The 17,208-nt window shown below is 42.2% G+C and overlaps 1 protein-coding gene across 1 annotated transcript; it reads left to right on the forward strand.

Moving 5' to 3' along the window:
- Positions 1-255: 255 nt before the first annotated feature.
- On the forward strand, positions 256-3,591 carry LOC136432634 (homeobox protein Nkx-2.1-like). The gene is made up of 2 exons (XM_066424058.1): positions 256-726; positions 1,714-3,591. The coding sequence occupies exons 1-2, from the start codon at positions 366-368 to the stop codon at positions 2,439-2,441; spliced, it is 1,089 nt and encodes a 362-aa protein (XP_066280155.1). The 5' UTR covers positions 256-365; the 3' UTR covers positions 2,442-3,591.
- Positions 3,592-17,208: the final 13,617 nt, after the last annotated feature.

Raw genomic sequence — 17,208 nt, forward strand, 5'->3', positions numbered from 1 at the left:
GAAGCCATGGGAAAGACCCAACCTCTTGTGAATACGTAATGAGGTGCGCTGGGCGTTCTGATTGATACTATCCAACGGGCCTGACTGGGTGAGCAGGACCTGGCCAATTGTGTCCCCTTCACGTCAAGCACCTTGTTTGCCACTTGAAGGTTTGAAACCCCGCCCCCAAACTCAGCCAAGACAAGGCTTCCCAATTAAAGTAAACAGGGCTAGGAGGCGCGCGCAGCTTGGAGCCCCCCGGTGCCGTGCGATTGAAGCTGGTATAACAAGGCGGCCCACACACAGTTTGAAGACAGCTCACCTCTAGCCGAGAGCGAATAGGACATCGCGCTTGATCCCTTGCGCAAATTTGCCTCCGCTCAAGCATGGAGTCCATAAGCCCTAAGCAAACGACCCCGTTCTCCGTGACAGACATCCTCAGTCCTCTCGAGGAGATGTACAAAAAACCCATGGACGGCACGATGACTGGAGGCTACGCGGGGACGATGAACGCCGCCGCCGGCATGGGAGCCGGAGGGTACCGCCAACAGGTGACTCAGCCTCTGCAGCACCAGAGCATGAACGTGCCGGTGTCCAACCCGTACATGCACGTCCCGACTCAACTGTCTCACGGCATGGCCAACCCGTACTGTAACGGCAACGTGTCGGACCTGCCGCACTACAACGAACACGTCCGCAACACGGCGTCGTCCTGGTATGGAGCCAACCCCGACCCACGCTTCTCATGTAAGTATTCCTCCAATGTTCAGTATTTCCGAGTCGTTCGACCCCGGCCGTCGGTCTTATCTCCAACCCGGCCCTGCGTTCTGTCACCCTCGCCCGAAACCCGTAACTCACATCCGCTCCCTCCAGCCCGGTCGCCTAAGTCTTGTTTGACAATCTGTGTCCAGTATTTATAAAAATCAAGAGTGCCGAAAGAGGGCATAAAATTGATGCAGTGAAGGGCACTACAGGCCCGTGAACGATGGCCCACGAGTTGGTTTATGCCCCTATCTCGTGCGGACTCTAGAGTCCTTGTACCTTTGTAGCTCGCGCGGGCCAGCTTGAGCTGAGGAGGATTCTTGATTTATGAAATGTTCTTCCACGCAAACTTCAAAACCTGAAGTATTTATATTTGGCCTCCAAGCACAGAAACCTTACAAAGGGAATTGGGGCAGTTGTTCCTCTCAACCCCAATACACACAGCAGTCCACGAGCCCTAAGGTCCGATTGTGTTAGAGTAACGCACAAGTGCAATCGACATGCGTCTTCAGAAAATAGCGCAAACTTTTCACGCTTAAAGGCAGCTTTGTATTTCTCTCAGGCAAGGACTACTGTAGGTCTTTTTGAAAAAGAAAAAAAAAAACTTCCAACGCATTCTTTCTGCCCTTATCTTAATGGCTTTATTCAAAGGACTCCGCCAACTATCAGTGGGATACGACTCGTTTGGCTTTGTCTGACGGAAGCCTGCAGAGTTTTGACACACAAATCCTCGCCACACGTACACATAACCTCTGGACTAAATCATTTTCGGATATTTTGGTTGACACCTCACAATAACGTCTGTAAGAAAGCGGCTCTGCTAGGAGGGGGAGAGAGAGACAGGCTTTTTCTTCAGAAGGAAAAAATACAATAAAGAAAGCCTGGCCTGCTAACCTTTAACCATGACTTCTTTGCCTTTTTACGGAGCATTTTGCGAGTCATTGTCATCTAAAAGCCCGTCGTTTTCCACAGTTCCACGGCTGATGGGAGGTCACTCGGGAGGTATGGGGAACATGGGCATGTCTCTCGGCACCATCGAGGGGCCCAAGCCGATCTTGCCAACCACTCAGCGCCGCAAGAGACGAGTGCTGTTCTCCCAGGCGCAGGTGTACGAGCTCGAGCGGCGGTTCAAGCAGCAGAAGTACCTGTCGGCGCCCGAGCGCGAGCACCTGGCTCAGCTCATCAACCTCACGCCGACGCAGGTGAAAATCTGGTTCCAGAACCACCGCTACAAGTGCAAGCGGCAGGACAAGGAGCGACAAAAGTCCACTACAGACCAGCCTTCACAGCAGCAGCAACAACAGCAACAACAACCACAACAACAACAACCACAACAACAGCAGCAGCAACAGCAGCAGGTTTCACAGCACCAGGCGGGGCAGGTGCAGGGGCAAGCCGGCCAGCAGAACATGTGTGCCGCCGGCAACTCACCTCGGCGCGTCGCCGTGCCCGTCCTGGTCAAAGACGGCAAGCCGTGCGGAAACACTCCCTCCACGACCCCGGTCACCGGCGTCACGGCCAACATGTCCGCGGCCACTCCGCAACTCAACCCGCAGAGTCAGGCTAACATCATCGGTACCACCGTAGCCACAGTCAACGTCAACGGACTGAACTCTCACATGAGCTCCGGAAACTATGCGAACAACATGTCTTCGTGCTCATCTTCACAATACCTTCTACAGCAAGGTAGAGCGTGGTGAGAGACAGAGAAAGAGAGAAGGGAAAAAGACAACACTGACACTAAACACACCCTACAAAACTGTCCAAGTGTCGGTTAGGAACATTTTTCGGTCGCTCGCTAGTTTTTAAAAACTATGTCTAGAGCTGAGGGCTTTTTACGTACTAGTATATAGATGTGGGACGTGTCAGTATTGTAGCAGGCCATGACTGAGTATTGTGCCATACATGTAGAACGTGCTGCAACGAGCGTTGCGATTTTCTACAAAAGTTGTACCTTTCTTGAACTACAACTATGTAGAACCCATACCAGAACATAGGCAGTATTGTCAGAGGAAAGTAATGTTTTTTACGTAAGGTCCCAACTGTAAAAGCGTCGAGAAACCTGCCAGGAAAAGAAGAATGTCACCCCAGAAGTTTATTAGTTACATTTTGTTGTGTCAGGGTGTTATACAAACTCCGTAGTGTCGGCACAGAAAACAGGTAGGTTGACACTCTGTCAGCATCAGCTGTGTCCCAAATTCGGTAAATATGAACACGGGAACAAAGAACGGACACGGCAGATGTCTTCTCATCCAAACATTTCTCTCAACAATTAACCAACCGAGCGCCGTAGCAGGCATTAGGTAATCGCGATCGCACAATCGTAACTACAATCTCCAACATTTTTGCTGTTGTTCAGTCTTCTTCCCTGTTCGAGTTCTACCATAGCACGAGGAGCTTTTGCGGTAAACAATCAGATCACGTTGTATTGATAAAAACGATTACTTGTAGAAAAAGGTCTAGATTTATGAAGAATTTGTATGAAAGATTTACAGAGGAAGTAAAGGAAAAATTACAAAATCATGAGTTCAAAATCTGGATGTATTATAAGTATGAGAGAATTCGAATTTGTGTTGAATGTCGTAGCATATATATTTCACTCGATTTGATTTGTACAATTTCGACGATAGCCGACATAGTTAATGAGTTTTTAGATAATTTATTAATATATTAGTAAGGATGTCGAGGATAGTATGGAAAATACGTTGGTCACATTTTTTGGCCCAAGTTGTCACATTGTTGTTGTACAGAAGATGTCGAAAATTTCGTCCCGTTACGTTTCTTTGTTCGATGTTAGAGCCGAAATTTTATCTTTTCGTTGTAAAGGAAATAAATTCACTCACAGAAATATATCATCTCTTGGTTGTTATTTTTCATCATTTGTATGATCTGTTGTAATATGGGATTTTAGGGTAGGTTTTGTAATGTAGGTAAAATTCGGGACATTTTGATTGAATGGGGGCAACACAATAGCTCAGCTTCTCTCGACAGTACATAATTGCTTCCCATATCGTGCGATGGAAAATTCTGCGAGCTATTGAGTTGGGCCGCTGGTTTTCTTATAGAGCAGCGTGGTATAACACCGGTCTCTACACAGGGGCCTTTTTCTAGGCCGTGCACTGGTTATGATGTCCGTAATCACCATTATAAGAAAGCGTTACCAACCAACAAACAATCATTAGCTTCGCACACTACTAATATGTAGGTAAGGGTCAATTAAATGGACGTGAAAGTAACTATTCCTGTACACCATAACGTATTTTGTTTCGCCTTATTAAAGTATATAGCATACAAACGGAGCTAGCATTAAAGATAGGTATAACAACAACTGGTGAACGGAAGAAAACTGCATAGTAAGACTTTAGTAAGCGCTAAATTGTGCCCATATAAAACAACACATAACCAAATGGGTGTAATTGAATCAGCTTATGACTGAATAACACAGGGGCGGAGCAAAAACAGATTTCATACATTGTTTTGTTTACCAACTTAGCGTGGGATATTCAATATACCACATATGTAAACGTAATATGCGAAACAAACAAATTTTTAAAGCAGTGTTCTGGGCAAAGCAACGCGGAAATTTCAACCCAAAAATTTCTCGTGACTTTAACGTTGATTTAGCCAGGTAGGAATAAAAATTTGCTACGATATGCCACTAATTACGTGCACCAAAAATACACTGGAAAGCCGATCCTTATCTTCTTTGGTGGGATGAAGATGGTACAAAATGATAGCGGGATGATTTTTTTTTTCACACGCGGATTTGTGTATGTTTGCGTGTCGAGCTAGTGAGGGATTGTAGTGGGTCAATTTTCTACACGGGCACACTGCGGCGGTTACACGGCAAGAAGGCCCCTGTAGCGGGCTCACCTTGGTAACTGTGACGCGTTAAAGAACGCCAAGAAAAACACTACTGGGAAAGCACGGGAATATAAAGGGAGATATTTCATTCATAAAATGAATCAGGTAGCTGAGGGTATAGCTTTCAAATTTGCTACCCGCGAGGCGGGGGTATTATATCGCACAAAGGGAGGTGGACACCCTGTAGGGATAGAAGCACAATTCTTACAGCGAACGAACCGATGAAAAAATAAAAAATGTTTGAAAGCCCCTCGTGAAATGCTGTTGATAAATTGAGCGGTTTCAGGATTTTTATTTTACAAATTAAAATAGGTTGATGTGGTTACAAGGGCTAGATCGAGCAAGGAAAAAGAAATCATTCCTTAGAATTCTACGCATAAATGTGATATTTTTTAATGATTATGCATATCACAAGAGACGAAGTGTATTCTTGCGTTTCCTGGACTTTAAATGAATTTGAAACAGGACGTAAAAAAGGAAACGGTGATTTCAGAATTGGTAGTTCGTGGAATCCGTTCGTTGGCACTAGTTGCGCTCTTTCACAATCTTTGTCCAAAGTACGCGTTATCATAAAAGCTATGTGTGATCATAACATGGTGCGGTGTAGACTTTCCATGAAACATAAACACGAACCAGGAATGCGTATTTTTGGAATGCGTTTAGCTTGCGTCCGTCTAAAACAAGGAACGCTTTGCGTCCGTCTAAAACAAGTAACACCGGGTTTTCCGGTTTTTTTTTTGTATGAAAGAAAAACTTTGCTCCACTAAAATGAGGTTTAAAACGTTATTTCAAGGATAAAACAACAACATGAAATTAACTCTTAAATGATTGCCAGTGTCTTGAACAAAATGTCGTTTTACCGTTCCAATGTTAAAAGGGAAATGCTGTAAAATATAAAAAGCAGTTTAAATGAGAAATCAACACAAGCGTCTGTGATGACTCTATATGATATCTGATAGTTGATTTCTGACCAAGGTTTTGCAAAAGATATCAATGAAAAAAGCTTTACCAAGTTTTGCAGCAACAAGTCTTTTTTGCTTCACCGTTATGTTAATGACGGATATGACAGAGAACGACTGGTTGCGTTTTTCACAGGTATATAGCGTTACATGCGTTGTTTTCAGATCACTTTTGTCTACCTTTGATAATGTTAATGGTATCGGATGTGTGAACATGTACTGCATGTGTTGTTATTTAGTGACCTTTCTTTTAGAAAGGTTCTCAGAAAAATTGTGGAGCAACGAAAACAGTCAAAAGACAGATTTTTCCATCTGAAGTGAAAAAAGTTCATGTATTGCAACGATTGATGATGCAAAGAAATGGCTTAGAAAGCTATAATAAATCATTTGTTAGACAATCCTTATGCCTTAGGCTTTTAACCCCCAAATTCTTGTCAGATTTCAGGTCTAGTATCTGTAGTATCTCTTTCGTTTAACTTTTACAAGTATCAAACATAACAAAAAGTCTTGTCTGAATCTATCCGTAGCCATCATAGTCGTCAGCAGTTATTCTAACAAACCATGGAAGAATAAAATATTCATGATTATGAAGAAACCCACATTTGCTGGATGAATAGATATGTAGATATGCATATCTTTCTCATTTTTTTCATATTTGGGAAGTTGAACATTTGGTCTAAGACTTTTGTATTCCTCGTAATGTTTTTTCCAGGGGCTCGAATGAAAAATACTCTTCAGCGTGCAAAACGATCACGAAATAGCACATTGGTTACATCTTAAAGTGCTGGTATCACCTGAAAACTTGAAGCGCTGTTAGGATAGTTTCACGACAACATCACAGACCTACTTTTCCGCACTTTCTTTATTAACGACCCGAAGACGTAACTCAAGACGTTTATATTAACGTCTTCACCACTCACGCTGCAAAAACCTAAATTAACTCCCACCAAAACAAACCAGCAGCAACAACAATATCAAAATCACCGTGGCTAAATTCCTATCTTAACGTAATTACCTGGCAAATGTTCTTAATACTACACCAGCCTCTTGGAACCAAAACCCCAGACACTGATGGCATCTTATCCGTCCCCGCTATCACCGGCTGCTGCCGTGCTCCCGGCCGTGTATATATATCTTTACCCCCGTACAGTTTACGGCGAGCTTCCCGCCGCTATCTGTGTACCTTCCCGTCGCGGAACCCTGCCGTATCTCACCCCGTCAACAACCACTCCTCGCCCGCTGCCTGGTTACCCACAAAGGACTCGCAATCAGGAAATTACCCCCGCCGATATCTCCTACTACCATAACAATCTCAAACACGCCGGTAGGAGATTTGCCGAATTCCACGGATATGTTATTGCGTGTATACAACTCACTGATGCCGAAAACTGATGAAAGATTTTTTTCAACCCTTCATTATTATATGGTGGGAGTTTTATATTAGCTTGTTCGCTTACAGGTAAAGGTATATCATTATTGGTGGGCTGGAAATTTTAATAGGTCGCATGCGGGAAAAAGCGCCGACGGTTTACAACATGGCATAAATAAAAACGTGGCGAAATGACAGGTTTCATTTCGTGTGTTGTTTTTAGTGCGGTTGACGATATCGCCGGTGACACAGATTTCACGTTCACTATGAAAATAAAACTGTGTAACTTTCTTCTTATCTATTTTTTTACGATAAAAGCAGAAGGTTTAGATCATCTCAATGTGGAAAATGAGTATACGTTTATGAATTTTCCTTGACATTAAATGGTTATGTTTTTCATGTATAAAGTTGTTTCCATTCAGACCATATATTATCAAATCGTTGAAAAATCGCAAAGGAATCTATTCGAAGGGCGCATATAAAACTTAGCATTCCTTTTAACTTTTCATCAGGAATAAAGTGACATATGAAACATGTCAAAAGCTGCTGTTTGGATTCTATGATGCGCCTTTTTCGCATTTTCAGAACATAATGTAAGTTTTGGGGTTAAATCCCCAAGTCTTTACTCACAAAGATACTTTAAAAAATCAAAACTCTTTATGAATGAAAGAATAGTGACTCATGTCCAAATCCATGGAGAAAATGTTTATAAAGAAACTCACTTGAAATCATTAAATTTTCCTGTTTCAATCAGCGATGTTAAGTTGCAAAACTTTTCTTCAATTGTCTTCAACTGTATTCTTTGTCGATACCTCAAAACTTGTGCTCATTTGATATGTCGTAATTGGTGACTTGCATTTTTCCTACTACATTGTAGATGCCAATCATATGTAGAGTTTTGCCTTATCGAAAAAATTCTTTACATTGTGTATTGACCGTCTGCTATCATTCGGTATGACAATTTCGTGACGTAAATACAACGCGAGAAAAGGAAAAAGTTTCCTTGGCCTTCCTCCCGTGCGCACACATGTGTATGGTTGTAAATGAATAAGAGTCCAGTTTATTACAGTTTGAAGAAGATAACCACGGGGGGCGTTAGAGGATTGAACACACAGTTTGCACGTGGACATATAAACATTGTAAACGTTCGGCCACGACGGTACAAAAGGGGCACAAGAAAATATAGTCCGCTTTCCTAACTATAACTCCTTTCCACTGAAGCGGCGACCATCGAGCGGAACAAAAAATCTCATAATAGTGCAGACGAATTTTATTGATGGCATGGTGCATTATTTTATTATTTATTGTTTATTGTTTATTGTTTCTTCGCATATGTACAATATAAAAAAAACAAAGAGAAATAGAGTAAAGAATACATGCAGGAGAGGCCAGAAGCCTATACGGCTTTTCGGGGGCCTCCCCTAAACTACTCAAATGGGATTTTTACAAAATTATATATCATCGAAACTAAGAAAAACTGACGAAAGAAGAAATTGGAATTTTAACATAAATCCTAATGAAACAAATGAAAAGAAGAGGAACTACAAAGTAAATTATGAGTTGTAAACATAATAAGTATTATAATGAATAACAATTTATAAAGAAATAGGTCAAAATTATACAAAAATAACAATCATATGAATTATTTTGTCATCAGATACCAAAGGAAAAGTGGAAAACAAGGAAAACAAACAAATCAGGAGAAAGTAATACTTGGATGTTCTATGACATCTATCTTTAAAAGTTTTTTGAAACTAGGTAAAGACGAGCAGGACTGTAGAATTTGGCTGAGATTGTTCCATACGGTGGGGCCTCTAAACATTATTGTATGTTGTTTTTGAGTAGTTTTTGTCTTAATTGATCTTAAAAGATTATGTTGTCTCGTATAGTGGTGATGGATATCTGAGTTGAAATTTAAAAGACCTTTGTATTAAAGCTTATTAAAGCTTCGTGTGTTTTCTGACTTCTATATTGCTAAAATGTCTCTATCAAGCGGAAAGGGACATTGTATGAATGCGTGATGGTAGAGTTATGATAGCAGAATTCTAAAGATTTGACAAAGGTAACTCCCGGTATATCACAGACTGATTCGACTGGCAAATGAATGTTCTTATTTGGCAATCTTTTTACAATAAGATTGATATATTTAGTTTTTTTTGTAAACAAATCATGTACACATGTACACACAGAGAGAGGAGAGAGCGAGAGAGAGAGAGAGAGAGAGAGAGAGGAGAGAGAGAGAGAGAGAGAGAGAGAGAGAGAGAGAGAGAGAGAGAGAGAGAGAGAGAGAGAGAGAGAGAGAGAGAGAGAGAGAGATGCAATTGCATTATTGGAAATTGTTATAGTTTGTTTTCTGTGATGTTTCTTGTCATCACAACCATATGTAGGCACAGGACCTTGAACCGGCGATAAATTCCTGGAAAACCCCATGATACTCCAGTCGTGCTCGCCGTTCAAAAGAAGACAATCAAGAACATATGTCGTTTTCACGCTACGCTCTTCATTTGGAGGATGTCATCTGAAGTCACTTGCAATTGCGAGCTCGGTAGAAAGCGGGTTCCTGAAAACGTGGCTCTTTTTTTTTAATGCAACAGTAAAGGCATTCTCTTCTAACAGTCCGAAAAAAAACCTCATCGATTAAAAAACGGAAAAGAAAATCTAAAGCCACTTGCTCGCCCTGACGCCTAAACTTGTTTCTGAGAATTATATTCCCAACCAGCCGGAGAAATGAAACTAAAATCTAAATGTCCTACAATGTCCTAATTATTTAAAGTAGAAGAGTTGAATTTGTCAAAATTTGTTGTCTTTTCTCTGAGCATTGAATTGCTTTGAACAATTTTTATCAAAGCTTGTGTGCGTATTTTCCTACGTGGAAATCTCTCGTATCTTGAACTCTGCCACACATACATGTAACTTCTCAAGCAAAATACACAACAAGCTGTCTTCTTAAAAATCATAGAGTAGCAAAGGATGTACCATATTGCACATGGTTTGTATGTACATGTGTATAAACTAATATTTTAGTGACAAGTACTATTCAAACAAGTTGGAAAAGTTGTCCTTAATTGTTTTGTTTTGATGAATTTTTCCATGACACCGAAGAAATTGAAAACTCAAGAGGAACAGGTGGTTCCCCTTCTATACTGCTGTATCTGGAGCAAAAACCGGACTCTAGCGGCCGGACATGTGGGCTGGCTCGCCTGATCCGATTTACCCCGCATTTACACGTCCTTAACCGACAGCAATGTATTCATGGCCACCAGCTAGCCGCGAACTCATCCGTTTACACGATCGGGGCGATTTCCTTTTTTTACCGGGACGCTGGCAGGTATTCCTACGGGAAGATGGGGACACCTGCCCGCCTTGATGCACCTGTCACCCCGATACCCTTCTCTACTGGTTATTTTCTCACATAGCACGTTTTAAAATAACATGGCGGAGCTAGCTGTGTTGATTGATTGAAAGAAATCAAACAAAGGTCCAGATTTTGTACCTCCCACCTTCGTGTGTTTGTGTATTTGTGCGCCACGAAACCCCGGTGAGATATTATTACGGAGTTGTGGCGGGTTTTGCCGGTGAGTTTGGGCCGGGGAAGGATCTGTGTTTGTGCTACGTACACACTCAACCCTCTTCACGCTGCACCCAGTGTTATCGTTGCCATTTTGACTTCCCCGCAGTAAGAGGGGGGGGGGTTGTATCCTTCGCCTCCTCATGTCGAGCACTTTACTTCAGGGTTCAAGCCGTTTTAATGGTTTTAGATAATCTTTGTTTTACCAGGTCTCCTCTCCTTGATTTGTACACACGATAGCGCGCGGGTCCAAAGGTACAGCATACACTAGTCACACATGATACTTTTCACAAAATATTTAGCCAAGCCTCGGCTGGGTTACGGAAAGGCACACGGAGAATTCCGCTGCAAGTTCTAAGGAAAGAGCCACTTGTGTAGCTTCCCGCCCAAATTGACTATCGCCTTCCGCGCGATACTACAAACAAAGTTTGAACAGAGGGAGGAATCGTACGTCTGAGAAAAAAATGCCACTGGCTGAGAAATGTTAAAAGCATGTGTCACTGTCTTGATTTACGTGTGGTGACTGCTAGGTGCCCGTGTCTATTTGCTTTTTTACATTGTGACGGCACCGGCTTGTTTGCCAATCATTTTGTAGTTAGCCAGGTTATTTTGGGGTCGTCTGGTCATTTAAGATTTCCGAAACGATCGATATCAGCGTTAGAAAAACCTTTTAAGAGTCTGATGAATCAGTGGAGTAAGATATATCTCTTTTCAATGACCCCCGCGAGACGTTTATACACTGCGTAGTGATATGAACTCGCTTAAGCAAGTAGTTTGTCATGAGGTACTAACAAGGGTTAAAGTTTGGAGCCGGGTTCAAATTTTTGCGTTTCCCCTGATTTTGACAGCGGTATTTGCTAGTCTGTGACCCCCCGGAAGGTATTTTGCGCCCCGAGATTTTACGCGGCGCCAGTCGACGCCTGCTGATTCGGCCCTTCTCTACCTCCAACTCCTAACGCCCGGCCGCTCGACAGGCTAAAGATACAAGCAAACACTGCCTCTAAAGCTTCCCCTGTCCGCCCATTGTTTGGCGCGCGTTCTGTTTGCTCAACAGAGCCAGTCCTTCTCCAAACTGTAAGGTAGAGATATTTTCAAAACATTCCTCTCTGAAAAGGAAAAGGCTGGTTTGGCTGCAGCTTATCTATATGTTGTAAGCACCGGTCGACAAACATACGGAAAGAGGGGCCGAAAATATCCCGTACACACACACACATACACACATACACACACTTGTACAGAACCCAAAACCAATTATTCCTCAGCAGTATCCCACCATAGCGGTCCTACTTAACTCACGTTCAATCCCTCACATTAATTCTCAATATAGAAAATTCGTATAATCTTTTGACGCCACTCTCGTGTACCTTTGAATTAAAGTTAAACATCACCTTGTCGCGTGTCCTTTTTGAAGAAGGAATTTAGGATGATCATAATTCTCTGATTATAATTGTGTCTTATTACAAATAACAAGAATACAGGTTCGTTTCTGAGAAAGTATAGTTGCTCGCCTGTAAATTGCCATGTGCGTGTAGGCAGAAGCGGAAGGCATGGGTGCGACACGTGGTGGTTTGAAGCATCAAGTAGCGATGTAATATCGGGGGAGGAAATGAGCCGTGAAATGAACCATAATCACCGTGTATTTGGGGAGAAACAAAGTTTCAAAAGACTCCTGTCAACTCGAGTTTGTTAGCGGGGACGGCAGGTTGGCACGTGGTGTAACCACTGGGATAGGGACCGTATCACGTTAGGGTACTGAGGTGGGCGAATTCATATCGCAGTTCATATTTTCATTCTAAAAACTCCAAATAGTTAGAACAGATATTCTATGAAAAAGACAAATCAAACTGTCGTATTACAAGTTTCCCTTTTTGTATTTGAAATACACAGCTCATTTTAGTGGCTCTTTTGTACTTTTGGTTAGAATTGTATTTCTTTATTCACAAATGTATATTCTCTGCACTGCATATTGCCAAAACTAAGTGTGTAATCAGGTTATATATATTGCAGGCAGGGTTGGTACGTGGGTCGGGCATCCGGCACATACAGAACATGTCCTGAAGTATTAAATCAGAACAAAAAATACAACTGTCATAAAAAATCTCAATCTATGTCTTAATGGTATAACTCCAGGAAAAGGATTCTGCAAATGGATATAAAAATAGCTAAATAATGACGGGAAGAAAAATGCGTACAAAAAAGAAGAAAGGCTCTAAGATAGAAGAGATCATCAAGACAGGTGATTATCGCTGTCTCGCGTGTCTTAGACAGCTGATGCATTTTTAAGAGGAAGTCTTGAAAGGAGGCGTTGAAAGAAGTGTGAGATAACGAGATAGTGAAGGACACCGTTAAGGAAATGATTAGTCGCACATTACGGAGTCATTCCGGTTACACAGCCTTCCCACTAGAGGCTGCGACCGCTGAACGACCGTTGAGCGACCAGAAAATTTGAATTCGAATTTTCACGAATGATAACGAACAAGTTTTGTCATAGTTATGTGTGTTTTGCTGTCTTTTAGACCATTCTTTTACATCGGACACCATATTCAAATTATAAAACCAAGGGTCACACAAGTCGCTCAAAGCTCTTGATCACCGTACACTGAAAAGGGGGCCTTGAAAAAAGATAACCTGATCACCCGAGGTGTCAATCATCACCTGTCGGCAGGTGAGGCTAGACTTGACGAGTGGGGCAGACGGCCATGAGAAAACCAACTCCTTGGGTCATGGCAAGGTCAAGGGTTAATTTTAAGGCGCCGAGCTTCTGTCCCGTAAGGAAGGAGACGTCTGATTTCTTAATTGGTGCCGATCTAAAGAAACTTTCAGTATCTGTTGTTATGTTCCTTATGTTCAAGAGTCAAGACACGCATATTCGTCTTTATTACAGCTACTAGATGTACGCGGAGTTGCGAAGTCTACTAAAAATGGCAATATGTCTGTATAGTATGGAACATGTCTTTCCCATTTTTCATATTTTTCCTTGTCTCTTATCAACATCAGTGACAGACAATAAAGGATTCGGTGATCTTAATATATAACTGAAATAGAAAAAACATGAACAGCAAATCATATAAGTTTGTGGTGGAGAATAATGTTCGTTTGTAGTGTAAAGAAGGTACTCGGACCGTGCCCCCACACTTTTGCCATTTCGTTGATGTTGACAAGAAAGGACGAAAATCTAAAGTAGTCATCCAAACGGTTGTCTTAAACACAAGAGACATCAACTATTTGTTAGATAACCACAAAAAATATATTAGTGATTTCTTTTCACAACCCCCAAGTCCTGCGTGTCCGTGCTTCCCTGTATTGTCAGAGGTTTGCCACGCAGCTCTGGCCCGGCAAACTATCTCAGCAGGTTGCCTAGCTCATGGGATTTTCGGATTAGCATGTTTCATCGTCCTCGAAAAACTAAAACGTGCTTTCAAACATTCCGTTATGTACCCACCATGTTTACAGTTAAACGTCATACCCAAGGTATGAGAGAGAGGGGGGAGAAAGTGCTGTATTTTGAAGAGGGGTTAAATTTTCACACGGGGCACACATTGCGCACGGACGAGGTAATGCTTGGCGATAAGGACGCATCCTTCAGACCTGCACAAGTGGCGATAATGTGAAAATGATAGACACCAAACGATAAGAACTCCTGGTGTCGTCGGAAGAGACGACTTTTTTTCTTTTTCTGTACCGTAACAATCTTGAAAAAAAAAACACACAATCAAGACAGACATCAACAACATTCGCATTCTTGTCTTGTGAGTTTCTTAAGGTTGCAAGGAAGCCGTATTGTAGGTAAACGAGCGTTGACATGACAGGAATCCGGGCTCGAACTCTGTAAGTTTGCTCAGGGTAAACCGCGCGATTCTCTCGGCCGGCCTTCTTCGGTTGCAGAGTTTGTTGTCTCTTGACGTCCTGTTCCACTCAGCGGGCATGTCGGCAAACGTCTTCATGTAGTGGTGACTTAGTACAACACTCGTCTTATTCTTCGGCCATGAATAATTTATTTATCTTTGGATTGGTAGGTAAGTAAGGGGAGGTGAAACTCTCTCTCTCTCCCGGCTCTGTTTCTTAGCGCCCGCGTAGTGTTAAGGTATGGCTGTCTTCTTTTAAACGGAGTTAATGTTCCTTTGTGTTCTTAACAGATAAGGGTCGATTCACACTTTGGGTAAAACCTACAAACCGGCGTCTAGCTCTACTCGTCGGAATATTTGACCTAAAAACGTAACGCATTTCAGCAAAGAAATGAATTATAACACTTTAATTTTCATATCAACGTCACTGCCATTTCTGTATCAACTTATGTCTATAAAGAACAAAACATATATCAAACGATGATGCTTTCTTAATGCTTCGTATGTACAGGCGGCGCGACGCCCATTACAAGTTTGCCCCCGTGTTTTAGAAACGCGAGCTCCTCTCCCTAAACACGAGATAGGATTTCAGCCAGACGACAAAAGACGGAGCAATTAGTCAGCCTCATTACGTGCACGGGCGGGAACATTTGATCTCTGGTTATGTATGTTGTGATTTCTCTTAACTTCGCGATCGTGAGTCACTGTGCGGTAGGAAAAAAGTGGGCCATGATCTTGGTCAAAACGTTTAAGATCATTTCTGTGGCGACTGATTAGACGATATGATATTTGAGATAGTAAAAAGATTGGTCGCTTGTTGGTAAGATTTTACTGGGTCGTCGTGGAATTGTATCATACTAGACCGACAAAATCAGATCCTAACAGAAGTTCCACAAATTCCTAAACTCCACTGAATAAAGGTGTGCCATTTTTTCCCCTTTTGATTCTGTGAAAAGAAAAAAAATCATATTCTGTAAAAGAAAAACACCAAAACAAACACACGCAGTGACTTGTACCTTTATTCATTCGCGTCCAAACAGGTATGTAACGTTGCATTCTGTTACAAAACGGTTTTAAATTAAAAGTTGACGTGCACAAACAGACTGTGTAGTTTGGGGCAAGCAGAGGAGGCGTTTCTTTGTTTACACACATAACCACCTGTTGCACAGCTTCTCAAACATAGAGGTCCCTGGTTCGAATCCCACCACCATATTCAGAGACAGTCAGATATAGGTCTCCGTCCTGACCCGGTTACGGTGGTGAGGCGTTTGTTAAACGGGGACAGGGTTTTGTTTCCCCGTGCTCGGTGATACAGAACGGCCGGGAACCAACCCCACACACAGCGCTATCGTTTTCCCCTTGTAGCAACACCGCAGAAGAGACCAGCCACGAGTTAGTTTTGGGGCTAAGCCAGCTTTAGGGCGGTTATGGGTTTTGATGAGTTTGGGCCGCTGTGTTGGTCGCCTTTCTTTCTTTTCTCCTACAGCAGGGGCTAATCTCTACGCGTGCTTTCAGAGAGGCGCCAGAGGTCCGGGCCGCACCATAAACAGTTCAATCGCCCGGCCAGGCTCATCAAACAATCACAACAACCCCCGCGCGACCCACAACATACAAACTCACTACAAAGGGACGCCGGTGCATGAAATCGCCGAGAAAAAAATGTCTAAGGAGCATCAGTAATTCTAAGAAAGAACCGCACTACTTTTAATTCAAGTCAGTAGATGCGAACTATTTCAAGAATATCGTTTCATGACCGGCATTGCTGAAATTCAGCGGCTTAAGACGGATTTGAGTTGATGACGTTATCTATCAGTGATCAGGATTACGATAATCTGATCACACTTATCATCACCCCCCTCTTGTGTAAAGTACAACATTCCGAAATCGCCTTGTCGAGCCATTTAACGGCAGATAAGGTACACCCCGGGTCTCCTCCCAGAGCAGGGGCAACCTGGGGAAACGTCGGACAGGTGGATTTGGGACCAGCACGTTGATTGGTCTGCTTAAATGTTTGTAAAACGTAGCAAATATTTTCCGTGATGGTACCAAATATCATTAATCATTATTCCAAGTTTGTTTTTTAATGTCGGTTTTAGGGGTTAGCCGATTTTGGGTGTACATGTACGAGGTGAGAAAAATATATTAAGGCGTACGGAAAAAAGTTCATTTGTTCTATAGCCGTCATACTTTTGCTCTTATTTCGAGACCAATACAATCAGTGCTTTTTTCATCAGCGTAAAAAATATCTAATAATCCATGAAGTTTCAAAATTCTGTCTACCGGACATGAGTTTAGAGCATGATGAGTTGATATGATCAGCTGGGAACCCGCATTTACTATCAAAACAGTCTTCAGCCGCTTACCCGCTTAGGAAATCCTGATCATAATAGGAGGAGGAACTCAGGAAAACAATCAGAGTCGCTGCGTGTCTTTGCTTTGGTTTTACCAGGAAGGTAATATTTCTGCCATCATAACATAATTTTCAATTAGATTAGTCTGTAAGTAAATAACAGCAAACAACAGCGAGTTGTTATGAAGGGGTAGTTGAAGCTACAAAGGAACAGTTTGCTTCGTTTTAGATTATTTTTTCGGCCAAATTGCTGCACTTCTATTCTAACTCTATAGAATGAATCACTACAAGTTAAAGCAACTACATTTAATTGAAATGTGAAGAAAAAGAGTGAGTTGCTCGTTGAAGACAATCTATCGTATATCTGGTCTCTGAAAAAGAGCATTAGAATATATATATTCTGTTCAAAAAGTGGCCTCTCGCATCAATCGAAGCATCTTATCATTTCCGACAGACTCGCGCGTACAGTATTTGTTGATACAGAAATCGCTATTCGTATTCACCGTCCGACT

This window comes from Branchiostoma lanceolatum, chromosome 4 (assembly GCF_035083965.1).
Source record: "Branchiostoma lanceolatum isolate klBraLanc5 chromosome 4, klBraLanc5.hap2, whole genome shotgun sequence".
Classification (NCBI taxonomy): Eukaryota; Metazoa; Chordata; class Leptocardii; order Amphioxiformes; family Branchiostomatidae; genus Branchiostoma; species Branchiostoma lanceolatum.